Source organism: Dermacentor variabilis, chromosome 2, assembly GCF_050947875.1.
Source record: "Dermacentor variabilis isolate Ectoservices chromosome 2, ASM5094787v1, whole genome shotgun sequence".
NCBI lineage: Eukaryota > Metazoa > Arthropoda > Arachnida > Ixodida > Ixodidae > Dermacentor > Dermacentor variabilis.
In genome coordinates this window covers 53,251,343-53,265,858 of record NC_134569.1, presented here as the reverse complement: position 1 = coordinate 53,265,858, position 14,516 = coordinate 53,251,343, and the positions used below count along the sequence as shown (strand labels likewise).

The 14,516-nt window shown below is 47.1% G+C and overlaps 1 protein-coding gene across 2 annotated transcripts in view; it reads right to left on the bottom strand.

Annotated features, from left to right (window-relative positions):
• The window catches only part of LOC142571849 (dual oxidase maturation factor 1-like), a 61,964-nt gene that overhangs the window by 4,829 nt on the left and 42,619 nt on the right, over positions 1–14,516 (bottom strand). For both annotated transcript variants that reach the window (XM_075680506.1, XM_075680505.1), the window contains exons 2-9: positions 7,207–7,405; positions 6,495–6,552; positions 5,887–6,021; positions 3,791–3,889; positions 3,284–3,437; positions 1,815–2,038; positions 1,532–1,648; positions 453–568 (exon numbers count right to left, since the gene is read on the bottom strand). In XM_075680506.1, the coding sequence (XP_075536621.1) occupies positions 453–568; positions 1,532–1,648; positions 1,815–2,038; positions 3,284–3,437; positions 3,791–3,889; positions 5,887–6,021; positions 6,495–6,552; positions 7,207–7,389 (1,086 nt within the window). In that variant the 5' untranslated portion in view covers positions 7,390–7,405. The remainder of the gene's footprint in view (positions 1–452; positions 569–1,531; positions 1,649–1,814; positions 2,039–3,283; positions 3,438–3,790; positions 3,890–5,886; positions 6,022–6,494; positions 6,553–7,206; positions 7,406–14,516) is intronic.

The window sequence follows — 14,516 nt, the reverse complement described above, 5'->3', positions numbered from 1 at the left end:
ACCTAGTGTGAATTCGCTTTTTTCCATGCGATGAACTATAGCTTCTTTCAGTGTCAGCGGTGCAGTTTCAGTAGACCTGCCGCTTCGAAAGCCAAACTCTGCGTCTGTTAGAACATTAAATTGTCGCCCTTGGACTTTATACCGAACTTCACGGCGACGCTGACGGCAAAAATGCGCCTGGAGTGTCCATATAATTGCTATCACAATAATGTATTCGCACAAGAACCAACATATTGTTACGGGGAGAAAACTGACTTATTATGATTCCGTGAGAATTATATGGAAAGCGTCCGGAAGTATGGAATGCGTAAAATTAGTGGTATGGTTGGGCTATCTTGTTGAAAGTGAGGGGGATTTGTCAGGCCTAGATCATCATGCTCTTGGATCCTCTTTCTGTAATATAAACAAGTAAACATCAAACACGTCTATACGAAAGCATGCTCAACACTCACGTAATCTGGCCCATCTGTTCCATAGTCAGGCACGGACTTGCTAGGCAAGAGTAAGGCGGTGTCACTCGCCGCTGTGTTCTTGTCATCCGTCGTGACCTTCGCCAACTCCACAGGTTCTGTAGTGGGTGCGTAATAAGTGCCAATCAAATGAGATTTCGGATGGAATAGCTTTTTTAAATTGTAACACAAAGCGCCAACACGAAACACTCTAATGCGTGGAATGAGCAGGAAGAAAGCTATAATGGCACAGGGCCATTGGGGAACGTTAGAAATAACGGACCCAAAGTTAGGATATTTTATCCGCCAAGCGTACAGGAGAACGCAAGCGAGTTTAGGTATACTTGCGTACGCCTAAGTATATAGCTTGGGTACGCTTGTTATAAAACTCCAGTTTTTTTTAAAATTCAGCAGCAACGACGCTGGTTGGCGTCCACGACCAAGTATACCGAGACCGAGAAGGATATAAGCAATTGGTCTTCTTCACTGAGTAACAATATTATACCGGCTATTTCGGGATCTACCGTATCTGAATTTAAAAACTGTGTATTCGAGACAAAATTATAATTTTTGCTGACCAAGATTCGTAGTAATGGCGAACGCAAAGAAATTGTGCGGTAATCGTCAGTGCAGCCAAAAATGACTAATTTCACTTATAAGTTCCTAATTAATCACGTAAAAGACATGATATAATTGCAGAATTAAAGTCAGCCAGTACGCAAACGATAAACAACTGCTGGAAACTCTGTGCATTCCTAGCACCAGTTTCAAGAAAAACGTACTCAACATGCGCGGTGAAACGCATTGCTGTTCCAGTTAATATTCTTGCGCATTGCATTTGTGCAGTCTGTGTGTTAGGGAAGTGAATGTGCCGAATATTTATCAGTATAGTCAAGTTCTATCAATTATGCAAAACGTTCAGTATTTTATAAGATTAGCAACACATCACAACACCTACAGTGTATGGCTGCGCGACAGACGGACGGACGGAAGGAATGACGTACAGGCAGACAGATACGGCAGCCAATTCCGGCAAAATTGCAGTCAAATACAACAGCGCAGTTCTAAAAGTGGGCACCGACCGTTGTAAATCTCCTCGTAGTCCTGGAGGATGTCAATGTCGAAGAAGGCCGCAATGACGTCCGGGAATCGCAGATCCATGAACAGCACCACCGCACCGGCGACCAGGCAAACCAGACCTGCCGAACAAAGCGACACACGGACGAACCAGTTCTCGTGATACTCTCGCTTATAGGTGCTAAGAGAACTTTGAAGCGGTGTACGCCTCAGAGCGGAGAGAGAGAGAGAGAGAGAGAGAGAGAGAGAGAGAGAGAGAGAGAGAGAGAGAGAGAGAGTTGCACGCACCGTTGACGAGATTCATCCAGAAGCACCAGCCGTAGTGCATGCGGATAATGACGAGATGGTCGTGGTCGTAGAAGGGGATCTCGAGCGGGATGAAGTTCCTCACGCTGGCGTACACCACTGTGCCGGCCACGAGACATGCGCCGGTCAGCATGAGTACGCAAGCGCCGTACCACAGCACGCTGAAGAACACCAGGTTGCTGATCACCCAGAGCGGGAACGCGGTCCTGCGCGTGAGCGGTGATCAGACAGTGATGTAGCATTATGCGTGCCACGCAACTGAATGCGAACGATGGGGGCTCGTCAGAAGCGAAGATGTAAGCACTACAGCTGGAAGCGCATGGCCGAGGTCGTACGTTCAATTTCCTACGGCGACGAACGCGTAATGCAATAAACGCCGCGGTGTACCGAGATTTCGGTGCAGATCAAAGAAACGCAGCTGGTCATAATTAATTCAGAGCGTTCGACTACGGCGTCTCTCTTTCACTCCTCCATCCCCCTCCCCACGTGTAGGGCAGCAAATTGGACTCAGTCTGGTTACCCTCCCTGTCTTTCCTTCCTTCCTTCCTTTTCTCTCTCTCGACTACGGCGTTCTTTACACTCAACTGTGCAGCATTCGGTCGTAAAACCCCATCAATTAACTTTTTGCGCACGGCGATGAAATAAACATCTGCTGAAACGTACTTTATCCAGTCCTTATTTTTTTCTGAAGAGCAGGTGTGTGTTGCATAGGAGTTGCCTGCTTGCTACTCCCTATCAGCGTTTACAGGTTGCTCCTAAATGTGCACTTACTTCCCAGCTAACTCGCTCTTTTCCTTTTTTTTTCATAAGGGGCGTCTTACATTATAAGCAAGGGTACAATGCCAACTTGTCGGTTGCTCGACGTTCTAGTTAGCACTTGCGTTTGCTTTGACCGATTTTGTGAATGCTATACCACTGAGATGGAATTAAGTCATTAGCTAGGTGAGCACGTTCTTTATCTTTTTCATTTCAAATTTTCTTTTGAACTTTTATTGATCTTCTTTATTTTTACCCATCAATCATTCATTGTTAGCGCCGCATTCACTGCTTACAGCCGTATTCACCACTATCTTAAGTTTCTCTAAGTACCTTATTATTATTTTTTTACTAACCTTCAAATACAATTTACTCGAGGCAAACAGGCAATCTGTTGCCTCTCGGCGTTAGTTGTAAGCTTATGTCATTTTCGAGTCTTTCCTCACTTGATATGTACTCTCATGAATTAGCAAGCAGTAAAAGTTATAAGAACTGCTTCTGGGCACATGGACATTCCAGAACACCTTTTCCACGTGCATGCAACAATAGGGCTTTATTGCCTCTGCAATCTGACGTGGAGATTTCAAAGAAAAAAAAGACTTAACCGATTTGCTACAGGACATTACATTAAGAGCGGTTCCTCTTTGGCACGGCACACAGAATGCTCGCTCACGTGTACCGGAACTTGAACTCACCAGAGAAGGATGTGCGTGTACCAGCCGGCGATGCGGTAGTTTCTGCCGAAACGGATGCCTTCGCCGTCGAACGTAAAGTACTCGGCGATCCAGAGAATCGGCAGAGGGGTACCACGTACCTGTGCCTCCCGAAACTGCTGGTTGAAGTGGCCGGCTGCGCATCAAGAGGACCAAACGACAAGTCAACACTTAAAACCTCGAAAGCTAAAATCGGACAAACTGCAGTAATAATAAAAACAGATAGAAAGAAAAAGGCAAGTTGGCACCCATTGAAGCCACTCGTGAACAAAACATTCAGGTACTCCTACTTCCTCTCACGCTAGCCTTTCCTAGCATGAGAGGAAGTAGGAGTATACGCTTATTATTAGTATAAATAAAGTATAAATAAAGTATGCGCTTATTATTCAACAGTAAAGTAAAGCTCGAGATCAGACGTGGGAATAATGATTGGTGGAATGCAAAATGGGCGTTTCTCTCGGTTCATCCTGTGTACGTCGGACTACGCACCTTGAGGACCGAAGCCCTGCCTTCCCTGCTGCCACTCCCACGAGAACCGCTCGTTGTAGTTCACCTGGTCTCCATCAGTACCGCTGTAGATGGTTTCGTCTGGAAGAATTAAGGAGCAAAAAAAAATTAATTCAACATGATAATGAAAGGGGCACGTAACACAGGTTGCAAGTCTGATGAAATCTTTCAGCCTTGTTCCCGCTCATGAACTTTAATTCAAATATGCGGATGTCCTGGAACGACTTTAAGGTCACCCGCATGGGCAAGGGGCATTCTAAATAACTCTGATAACCAAGAGAACTTAAAAGGGTTTGAACGCGAGCTCGTTGATATGAATCCATTGAAGAAAACAGCGCTAAATATACGGACGAGAAAAAAAGAAGACAGGCAGCGCTAGCCCTGTCTTCATCCTTTCTCGTCCGCGTATTTAGCGCTGTTCTCTTCAATGGAACCAATAAACATGATAGCTGTATATAGCACAGAACAATGGCAGGCGGTTATAACAAAATAAGCTTGCCAAACTTGCTGGCTAATCAAGTCGAGGTTTTGACGGAAGCCCGTCTGGTCGGGAGGCATCGTGAAGAAGTGTAAAAAGAAGGACTCCGACCACTGAAAGAATATAAGAAAAGACGTTTTCGGCTCCCCTGACGGGAGCCTTGGTCACAATGAAATCAGGGACGTGTTTATATGGCTTTAAAGTATGACGTAAGCAGCGCGTGTAGATGGGGGGGGGGGAGGGAGGGTTCCGTCATTCCGGTTGAGGGTGCTATTTGTCATTTGGATTAGGAGGGATTCCAAGTGGTGCCCTGAAGTCAAATCTCTTTCTTTTTCTAATATCTTGGCGTTATCCCAATCAATCCTGTGGATCAAGTCACCTGCATGTTCTGCCAAGGCATTTGATGCGACTTTTTTTCTTTTTCACATCGTCGACATGCTGCTTCAACCGCTGTTCGAAATTGCCTGTCTCGCCAATATATACGCAGTCTTCACATGGAATCCCGTAAATGATGCCAGGAAACTTTGACTTCGGGAGCTTGCCTTTCACGTTTACGAGCCGATGGCGTAATTTTTTGGACGGTACGTGAGCTTCTGGACGTCATAGCCGCGTAGAACGCGGGCTAAGCCCTCGCTCGCACCGGGCACATACGGTATGGGGGCGCGTTTTCTCGGGAGCACACAGTCAGGCCTCGGGGGCTGAGACAGATGGCGTTCCACCGAGTTCACAAACGACCTCGGGTAGCCAGATGGCGAGAGGCTTTGGTGCACTTCTTGTAGGTCAGCAGCCCGGCTTTGTGGCGTTGCGCAGGTACGCTTGGTTCTGCCGACAAGAGAAGCTATCACCGATCTCCTCTGGTTCATCGGGTGCACTGAATTAAAATGCAGATACCTGCCTGTGTGTGTGCTCTTTCTGTGCACGGAAAATGCCAGACTGTGCCGGTCACGTTTCGCGAGGACGTCCAGAAAAGGAAGCTCGCCGTCTTTTTCTTCCTCGACTGTGAATTGGATAGACGCTTCAATACTATTCAAATGCGACAAAAATGAAGAAATTTCTCCTCGCCGAATTATGCAGAACACATCGTCTACGTAACGTAGGAAGACTCTGGGCGGCGAGTTGAAAGAGGCGAGCGCTCGACGCTTCAGCCATTCCATTGTTAAATTTGTAGCAGTTACCGAAATAGAATTGCACCCACCACTCATCTTAGCGTCACCAAATATCACTCATCTAAGTGACATTTCGCAAAAGAGCCATGAGCGCAGTCCTGTGTGGCACCCACAATTTTTTTTTTCACATTATAACGTGGCCAACTAGGATGGCCACGTTATATAGATTTTTACGGCAGTTAAATTTATAAAGGATTCATTAGGTGACAATTGCAAGACAAGATACGTTTGTCACACGAAAAACTTTGGTGCCGGGAATGTCGTCCCAACTCCCTGACTCCTCCTTTGTAGCTGCAGCCCTGGTACAGACGTTCGAGGCCAAGACAGCACAGAGCTGCGGCTTGAGTCCAGTCACCTCAGCGGTGTCCTGCGTGCCCTTCGAGCGAGAAGGAAAGCTTCAAGCTCTGAGAGACTCCAGAGGAAGACACGCTTACTCTTCAGCGTTATGTTGACGCTTCGAAGACCAATCTTCACTTCTATCTCCGCGTTCAACTCTTCGTGACTGAAAGCCTTGTAGGGTGTGGTAGCGTGCATCCTCGAGTACTCCCATTCCTGGCCGAAGTTGCACACTGCGACAAAGACAGGAATCAAAAGTGCGTGTAAATTACCTTCGCAAAGCTTGCAGCCACTCGAGGGCGTTTTATCGAGGCGGTTTACAAATTACTTCATACTAAAGCACACCGAAGCCCTTAATTATCAATTTTTTATTTATAAGCTATAATTGGAGATGAAGTACGTTTACCATAATACGAATGAATGATGCTTTATACTCAGCGATGAAAGAAAACTAATAAAAATAAACAGGTAAGCTACGAGAATTTTCCTAATACCGTATATATATAGAAAAAGAAAGGTTAGAAATATACGCCCTTTTCAATTTTAGACACGGCCACAGTATGCTTGATTAGAAGTGAGGAAACTTTCACATTAGATTTTCTACTGTTTTTCAACAAGGCTATGTGCTCAATGCAACTGCAAGTGGTTTATGAGCTGAAGTCGTTCAAGCAAAGCTATTTCGAAGGATGACAAGTTCACTACTTACACAGAATGAAGGTCCCGATGAAAAGGCTCACGAGGGTTCGTACCAGCACATTTGCCTTCTAAAGGACAAAAAGACACATGTACACATGTACTTATAAGTTACAACTCATTTTCACATTAAGCGTAAAACCTACAGAGAACCAAGAAAATTGACGGAAAGTAACGAAGGGGAAGTGTTAGAGGAGTACGTTGTATTCATGCGAGCAAGCGTTGGCAGACCTGTCAGCAAGAGAATCGCGGTATTTCGTTTTCTACTGCAATGACTCCAACTCAGCAGTGTAGCACATTGCGGCGAACGAAGTTCAGTTCGCGGGCATAACAATGACGTCGTTGAGTGCCACTGCGATGGGCCAGCAGGCATATGAGTAGCGTGCGTGCGTGCGTGCGTGCGTGTGCGTGCGTGTGTGTGTGTGTGTGTGTGTGTGCGTGCGTGCGTGCGTGCGTGCGTGCGTGCGTGCGTGCGTGCGTGTGTGTGCGTGCGTGTGCGTGCGTGTGTGTGTGTGTGTGTGTGTGTGTGTGTGTGTGTGTGTGTGTGTGTGTGTGTGTGTGTGTGTGTGTGTGTGTGTGTGTGTGTGTGTGTGTGTGTGTGTGTGTGTGTGTGTGTGTGTGTGTGTGTGTGTGTGTGTGTGTGGCTCGCTTTACATCTTAATGTTGCTTTTGTTTCGCAGAGACGACAACAATAAGCAGCACGCGTTCCTCGTCCTCCCGCTCACCTGTCCAGCTCGGACGCCGGGTACGATGAGGAGGAAGGCGAGCGTGAGTATGCAGAAGGCGGTGATGAGCCCGGCCTCGAGCACGTCCGCCGTCACCGGATTCCTGTTCTCGCCGTACAGCGTCGGGAATGGCTTGTCTCGCAGGGCAGAGTACAAGGCGCTCGGAACGTACTCGCTTCCCATGGCGTCGCTGCAGCGTCTACGAAGGTATATGCAGAGAAACGCCACACGTTAACTCCAACAAAGCTCGAACACCATATTCCACGTCAATGAAGATTAAAACGACTCGCTCACACGCTAGAAAAGCTAGAAGCTAGAAAAAAGGCCCGAGGGGAAAATGTTGCCCTTCAGAGACGGTATTGTTTAAACCGTGGGAAGGCTTCGAGAAGGGCATGTGCGACGTCGGCGTTGCGATTACGAGGCTCTGACATGCGCTGTTACTATTAATTTTATGAATGTGCTTGTTGTATCAAAAAATAGAAAGAAATAATTACTGCAGGAACTTCCTAGTGGGACTTGTCAGATAATGCGTTATGTCTAGTCGCTCATCTTGCACTCATGCAACAAGTGATTGACCTAGTGGCCGAGTTACGCACACCATGTACGGCTGGCTGTGTCAAAGATGACGCAATGCGCTGCAAGCATCGCAATGACCTGTTGCAATCACATAATTGGTGAACCTAATTAGGCGGAATTAACCTTATTGCGAGCAATTAATGTAATCGTAATTAATTTGAATGAGGGCTAAGTGATGTAATATGATTTAACCTGCATTGCATTTATTAATGTTGATTACCCTTAAGTAATACAATGGTTATCATTTCTTATTAAGCTTAACCCATACTTGAGTACCCTTAATCAACACTGATTAGTCTTACTCAATTTAATGTTGATCAATCAAAACTAGGCTAATGTCACCCTAATTATACGTAATTAATTCTGATTAGCCTTAGTCAATTCGATGTTAATGAATATAAATCAGGCTTATTTAATCTTATAGGGCCCCTCACCATGTCTGCCCATTTTGAGCTGACAAGCGCAGTGCAAACAACGCGCTAACGATTGTATCCACTCAGTACCTGTATTACATCTCTGTGTGTCGCGGAAGGAGCTTAAATTTCTAACCAAGCGCCGTTTGCCCTTCTCCTCGCGGGCGTTAATTGCGCCCGAGCCGGAGAGTCGACGTCAATCGCACAAGCGCGCCTACGTACATGGCAGTGTTGTGACGTCACTCATATAGTGGCGCGTGACTTCGAGAATTAATCAAGGCAGCATCAGTTGTTTGTTTAATTTGTTGCTTCAATAAAATAATTAAAGTTTTGAGAAATAATAAAACATGCAAACGGAATGTCTGCGTGTTTGTGTTCTAATTTCGTACCGTAACAAGAGGTATGTATTTTCCCTTCGTCTGCTGGTTTCCGCGTCGTGCAGTCACGCGCGCAAAGAGAACTATGTCATTTTCTGCCGTGTTCCAGCGCCATGATCATGCTATTTCATCGTCTCGCGCATGCGTCAGTGCTCATGATTGTGGCACTGGCTTATATCGCTAATCAGGTGTTCTCGTGCAGAGCGCACAAAATAGTCCGCTGCACGAAACGGGACAAACGCAAAAGCAAATACACGCGTTTGTGTGTGTGTGCGTGCGTGCGTGCGTGCGTGCGTGCGTGTGTGTGTGTGTGTGTGTGTGTGTGTGTGTGTGTGTGTGTGTGTGTGTGTGTGTGTGAGAGAGAGAGAGAGAGAGAGAGAGAGAGAGAGAGAGAGAGAGAGAGAGAGAGAGAGAGAGAGAGAGAGCGGGGTCGTGACGTATTCGTCGCGCGATTCTCCGGCTCCGGTATGGGAGAACGCAGGGAAGAAATTTCGCTTGCGGAGGATAGACGGGGCAAGATGAGAGAGTGCCTACGTTCAGGTGGCGCTTGTCTCCTGAAATCACGGCTTCGCGGCACTTCAGATATTTCTATCTCTGCTATTCATGAACTAATTTGAAAAAAGAAAAATAGTTTCCAATCCACGCTGTGAAGGTGGTTGACAGCGAAGCTGTAAACGACAACTAGAACTATTACCCATTGCGACGCAGGTTGAAATTATTCACGTGGCGACATTCGTATGCACTTTACCTAATTATTAGCCTAAGGCGTTTCGACGGCCTGCTACGTGGCTTGCGCCACTACTTCGTGCCCCCCCAAAGAGTGGACCAGAGAGAAGAGAAATTCGCCGCGCCTCGTATGCACGCTGCTCTTCTGGAGTCATCACTACAGGTGGCCTTCCCATAGCGCTATCACAACACAAACCTGCAGTTCGGCTGGTTCTTCTTTTACGTACGAAAGTGTAGTGACGTCACTCCTTGCTTCGTATGCTATAGTCAAGCTGCCGTTGCCGCGGCAGCTTGAGCAACAGTAATCTTTACTGGGAAATGTATACGGGGAGCGCTACGTGCTTCACATTGCATGTATACGCGCAGGAGCGCCTTATCATCAATTATGTAGTTCGGATGCCTGTGTTTAGCTTGTTCTTTATTGAAACGTATACTCTGTTCTGTATGTTGTATGCGTGATTCCAAAGAATGTATGCACAGTTCGCTTCACTTTGCTGAGTGCTTGTAGCCTCTCCCTTACGAGGTTATGAGCCATTGAATTTGTGCGCATGAGTCATAGATGATATTAGCTTTCTGTCGACGTTAGGCCACGAAGAAATCCCGGTATCCCAACCATAGACAGCTCCGCTGTAACTTCTTGCGGTTGAACACTCCTTGGAGGGCACGTAACAACTTCCGACATTAACAAAGTGCCTCGAGCGGCCAGACGCACGGCAATATTTCGTGTATTCGCCAGCTTCTTTCACGATCGGAAAAACGCTTTTATGTAGTACGCATTGAGCAACAGATAGCTGTATCGGGAGTTTTTCATGTTGCCCTACAATTTTCTCATTGACACTTGTAATCTAATCATAATATTTGAGAAGTTGATTAATTAATTAAGACTAATTATGCAATTAGGTCGAATGCAAAATATAACCTATCTCCAAGCGACGGGAAACAACATTATCTTGATTCTGTCCAGCTAAGTTGCATTTGCATATTTTTAAATCTTGGTGCATGATAGTTAGGACAGCCTGCATAGGGTGTCCCATGTAACTTGAGCCAAACTTTAACTGTCACAACGCCGGCGTGATGAAGAGCGTTAACAGAGAAGAGTGATGGCTTCTGCTGCCTTACGCTTCAACGCGTCTCTGAAATTTGAGATTACGCGGACTCCAGGCACTATAGGCGTGCGGGAAGGTACCGCATGTGCAGCCACTAGCCATCTCGGCTCGCTTAAGCATTAAGCGTTACCACCGAGATAGTGCCCGTCGCCACGTTTACACTCAGCCGCCCCATGCGCAGCCATGGCCGTGCTAGAGGAGACTCGGGCTCAGATGTAGTTAATAAGACGCGCGCGGGAATATCGTAAATAACTTAAAATACGGAGCAGATTCATATTCAAATGTAATCAGACGAACTGAATTTTAAGTATAGATGGCCATCCTTGTTGAAGAAGAAAGCAATACGAGAGGCCTGAGCAAAGAAAATATATTACAGAAGCGTGACAAGGAATATACGAAACACACGTTCAGAGCAGTACTTCAAGTTGCGCTTTAGTATATATGACAGACTAATTAAGTGTTATTCGCGCAATAAACCGCATTTGACTAGTATCCCCTGTGGACTCCTACATTTTAAATGCGTAAGCATTTTTATGCCTACGCAATGAGAAAACCCTTCCGTCCGTCCATCCGTCCGTTCGTCACGTAAGATGATCGCTTTCAAAACAGGACCCACAGCAGTGAGCTAATTGACCTTCGTGCTGCCTATCGCTTCAACGTGAACTAAGCGGCGAAAACACAGCACACACGGAGCTATCAGCACTCTGAGCACTCTGTCCTTATCGCAGATATCTTTCCAGATAGGGCCCGCGCTGCCGCGGCATAAGGAGCCGTCGCCAGAGTATGGTTGATTGCGCTTGATAATGTTTCGAAGCGGATGGATAAGGCGCTAAAGAGCGATGACGGCTTATAATGGTTGGAACGTCATCAGCGCACCTGGCGCCGCCACCTGTGGTAGTTTCCTTGCGTCGTCAATTCACCTTGCGTCGCCGTTCGTAGCAGTTGACATCGCCGCAGTGCTGTCGCTTATACTGGCCGGATAAAATTTCATAACCTTGATAATGACACCGGGCTGCGTAGAGATGAGCAAGTGGCACAATGCTTACGCATACCTAGACAACTCCCAGAGGAGTTTCCGCGTGAGGTTCTTATTTTTTCATTCAATTCTCTAAACGATAATTCACTGCATAGCAAACTGTCGTTGTGCTTTGGAACATGGTTTACAAATGCTGCACATGAGCCCGATTCAGAATTTTCATTATAATATTCTGCCTTAGTTTGGAACGACCATTTGTGAATTCCGGGCGTTGGCTTCTACATCTTCGCCGGCCCCTTCTGCACATTTGCTGGATTCCTAAATCCGTTTCACAACACACACACACACACAAACACACACACACACACACACACACACACACACACACACACACACACACACACACACACACACACACACACACACACACACACACACACACACACACACGCACGCACGCACGCACACACACACACACACACACACACACGCAGACATACAAATCCGTCATTTACCCCGAAATATGTCAACGTGTTCTTCCAGATGTTTACCAGGGCCCGTAAGGCCTATGCAGACGCTTCCACAAGCGTCATCTTTATACATGGGATTCCACAACACGCTCCATACCAACGCAATCTATACAATGTGGGAGAAGGGAATGTGAGAGAACGCGCAAGCGCACCAGAACTCACGCCCGCAACACATCCCACGACACGGCAATGGGAGGTTGTATTGTCCAGCCAGGATTCGACTGATGAGCTCGAGCTAGCCGACCTAGCGACAACGGGAGCGCTGAACTCCTGGACTGAGAGGACCACTCAGTTTAGAGCGAAGAGGCTGCCACGCAAGCGAAGCGAGTTGTGCTGTTCCAAATAAGCTTGTCTCTCTCTCTCTCTCTCTCTCTCCAATGTGAGATAGCCATAGTCGGCTGAATGTCATCACATGCATCGTGTAAAATGCTGCCGAATCCGGCTACCTTACTCAGGCGCGTCTGAGGCGCGTTATTCGCTTGTCTGCACAGCACCCATGAGCCTCCGGTGTCGTGCAGAGAAGCTCGCTTGCGGTGCTAGGGGAGCTTCTGGGTCGGTCTATTCGATTGGAACTCACTACACGATTGCTGCGCGGCTGCACACTGAACAGCGAACCATGGTAACAAGGGTCAGACACTCTCTCGAGTCCAACCGGAAGCCCTCGGTATCTCTGTATACAGGGAGACGCACTAAGAGAACAAGTCCCTTCACTTTACGTGACGACGTAATTAAAGAAGAAAAAAAAAACTGGCTCAATTCTGAACAGGCAGATGGCGTGGCTTGCCAACACCAGCAGCGTCATGCTCGGTACGTGTCATTCAGACGACGGAAGCTAAGGAAGAAGGGGGTGATCGGTACTTGGGAAGGCGACAAACTTGGAAATGCAAAAGTGTCGATGGCCTTCTGCTGCGGTATAGTTGACGGCGCGTATCCGCAAAAGGTATACTCACAATAAAGTTGGCACTAAGAGCAGGTGCCAGCCAATCGTGACGTTGGACATATCATTAGCAAAGACTCCTGGCCAATGACAAACTACACCGATGAACGGAACGCTTTGTGAATTCGGCCCCGGGCGACCACCGAGGGCGAAACGGTTACGGTGTCCGCCCGGCAGGAAATGTCCCCCTCCCCACCACTTAATACAAGCGGAACATTCACCTTCCCGGCCCCTGTTCTACCACTGCACTAGATTCCTTCTCCAATTCCATTGAAGCATTATGCTGACAAATGCGCTTAGCCTTTCTGCAGCCGCTAAAACAAGAGACGCGCTTATGGGCCGGATGCGCACGCTGTTGCCGGTGGTTTCAGAACGGTTCTGATAGGTCCTAGCTTACGAGGGGACACCTTGCTTTCGCCTCCAAGCATAAAAATAAATAATAAAAAAGAAACCACAAGCGCTCTGATGACCGCGTCCGCCAGTACTGTTTTTGTGGAAAGGCCTGTTCGAGGCCGCGGCATGCAGCGTCAAGTTGCAGTCACGGATGAGACGCGGCTCTGACGTCACTGTTGTCGCAGGTATCCTTTGCACACGTTGGCGGGGGCCCAACAGGGTGCAAGCGGGTGGTCGGTAAATTTCGCTGCCCACATTATGAATGACTACGCGAATAATCACTGCACAATTTCATCACCATAGACAACATGGTTCGCTGGTTTGGGGGGGGGGAGGGAGAGAGAGAAAACATTTATTTTTAATTAGATGGGGCGACTTTTCAGGGCCCCATTGGCTCGCGCCACTCCGCGTGCCCGCTGGATCAGCCGTCGCTGCTCTTAGGGATCTAAGCTGGTCAACGCAGTCTCCTAGGAGGAAGGCGAAGGGGACGGGATAGAGGAGGGAAGGAGTAGGGGATGCCGTCGCGTGGCGACAGCTACGAACAAACTTATTCCCGTGTCTTTTTTACATTCACCTCTTCCACCCCCTCCCCCCAATATCCCTCATACTGCCCCTACTGTGTAGCAAATCCCACAGTAGATCCCAGCACCTGTGAATGTCCACACCCTCCAGAAAACGTGGCAGGAGTAGAAATTCGTTTATTCTGTTACAACGAACTCATTAAAAGATTTCTTTTTAATGATACGTTGTTTTCGCTGTGCGTTCATGAAATCTGGCAACACACGTACTCGCAGAAATGTATAGATATTAAAACGTTTTTGTTCATCATGTAACGTCTCTTGAAAAACGTGTACGTGCACTTCGACGGGCGTGTCTATCTGCATTGATAAAAATAGGTAACAATACAAAAAAAAGAACGTCGACAATAAGAAAACTTATATCCTGAGTTGCTAAACAGTGGAGAATATCTAGGTCTGCTTAAATATATCTATCCTTTTCTCTCTTGAGCGATATGCTAACTTGTGCCGGATATTTCGGAATGACATGGTTGTTTCCTTCCTTTGCGTGTTATGAGCTCAGTTTAAAGTCAGATGTACAATATTTTTAGCATCGTAACTATGGAAACGTCGCCATTCATGTATAAATCAAAACCATACAAGACGAGCGCGGTATTTTTATGGACCGCAAATGCTTGCGCATGACACGTGCATCAGGGACAACACACGCTGCTTATGCACGAGTAAAGTACAAACAAGAAGCTGGTGTTGGTTCTCAC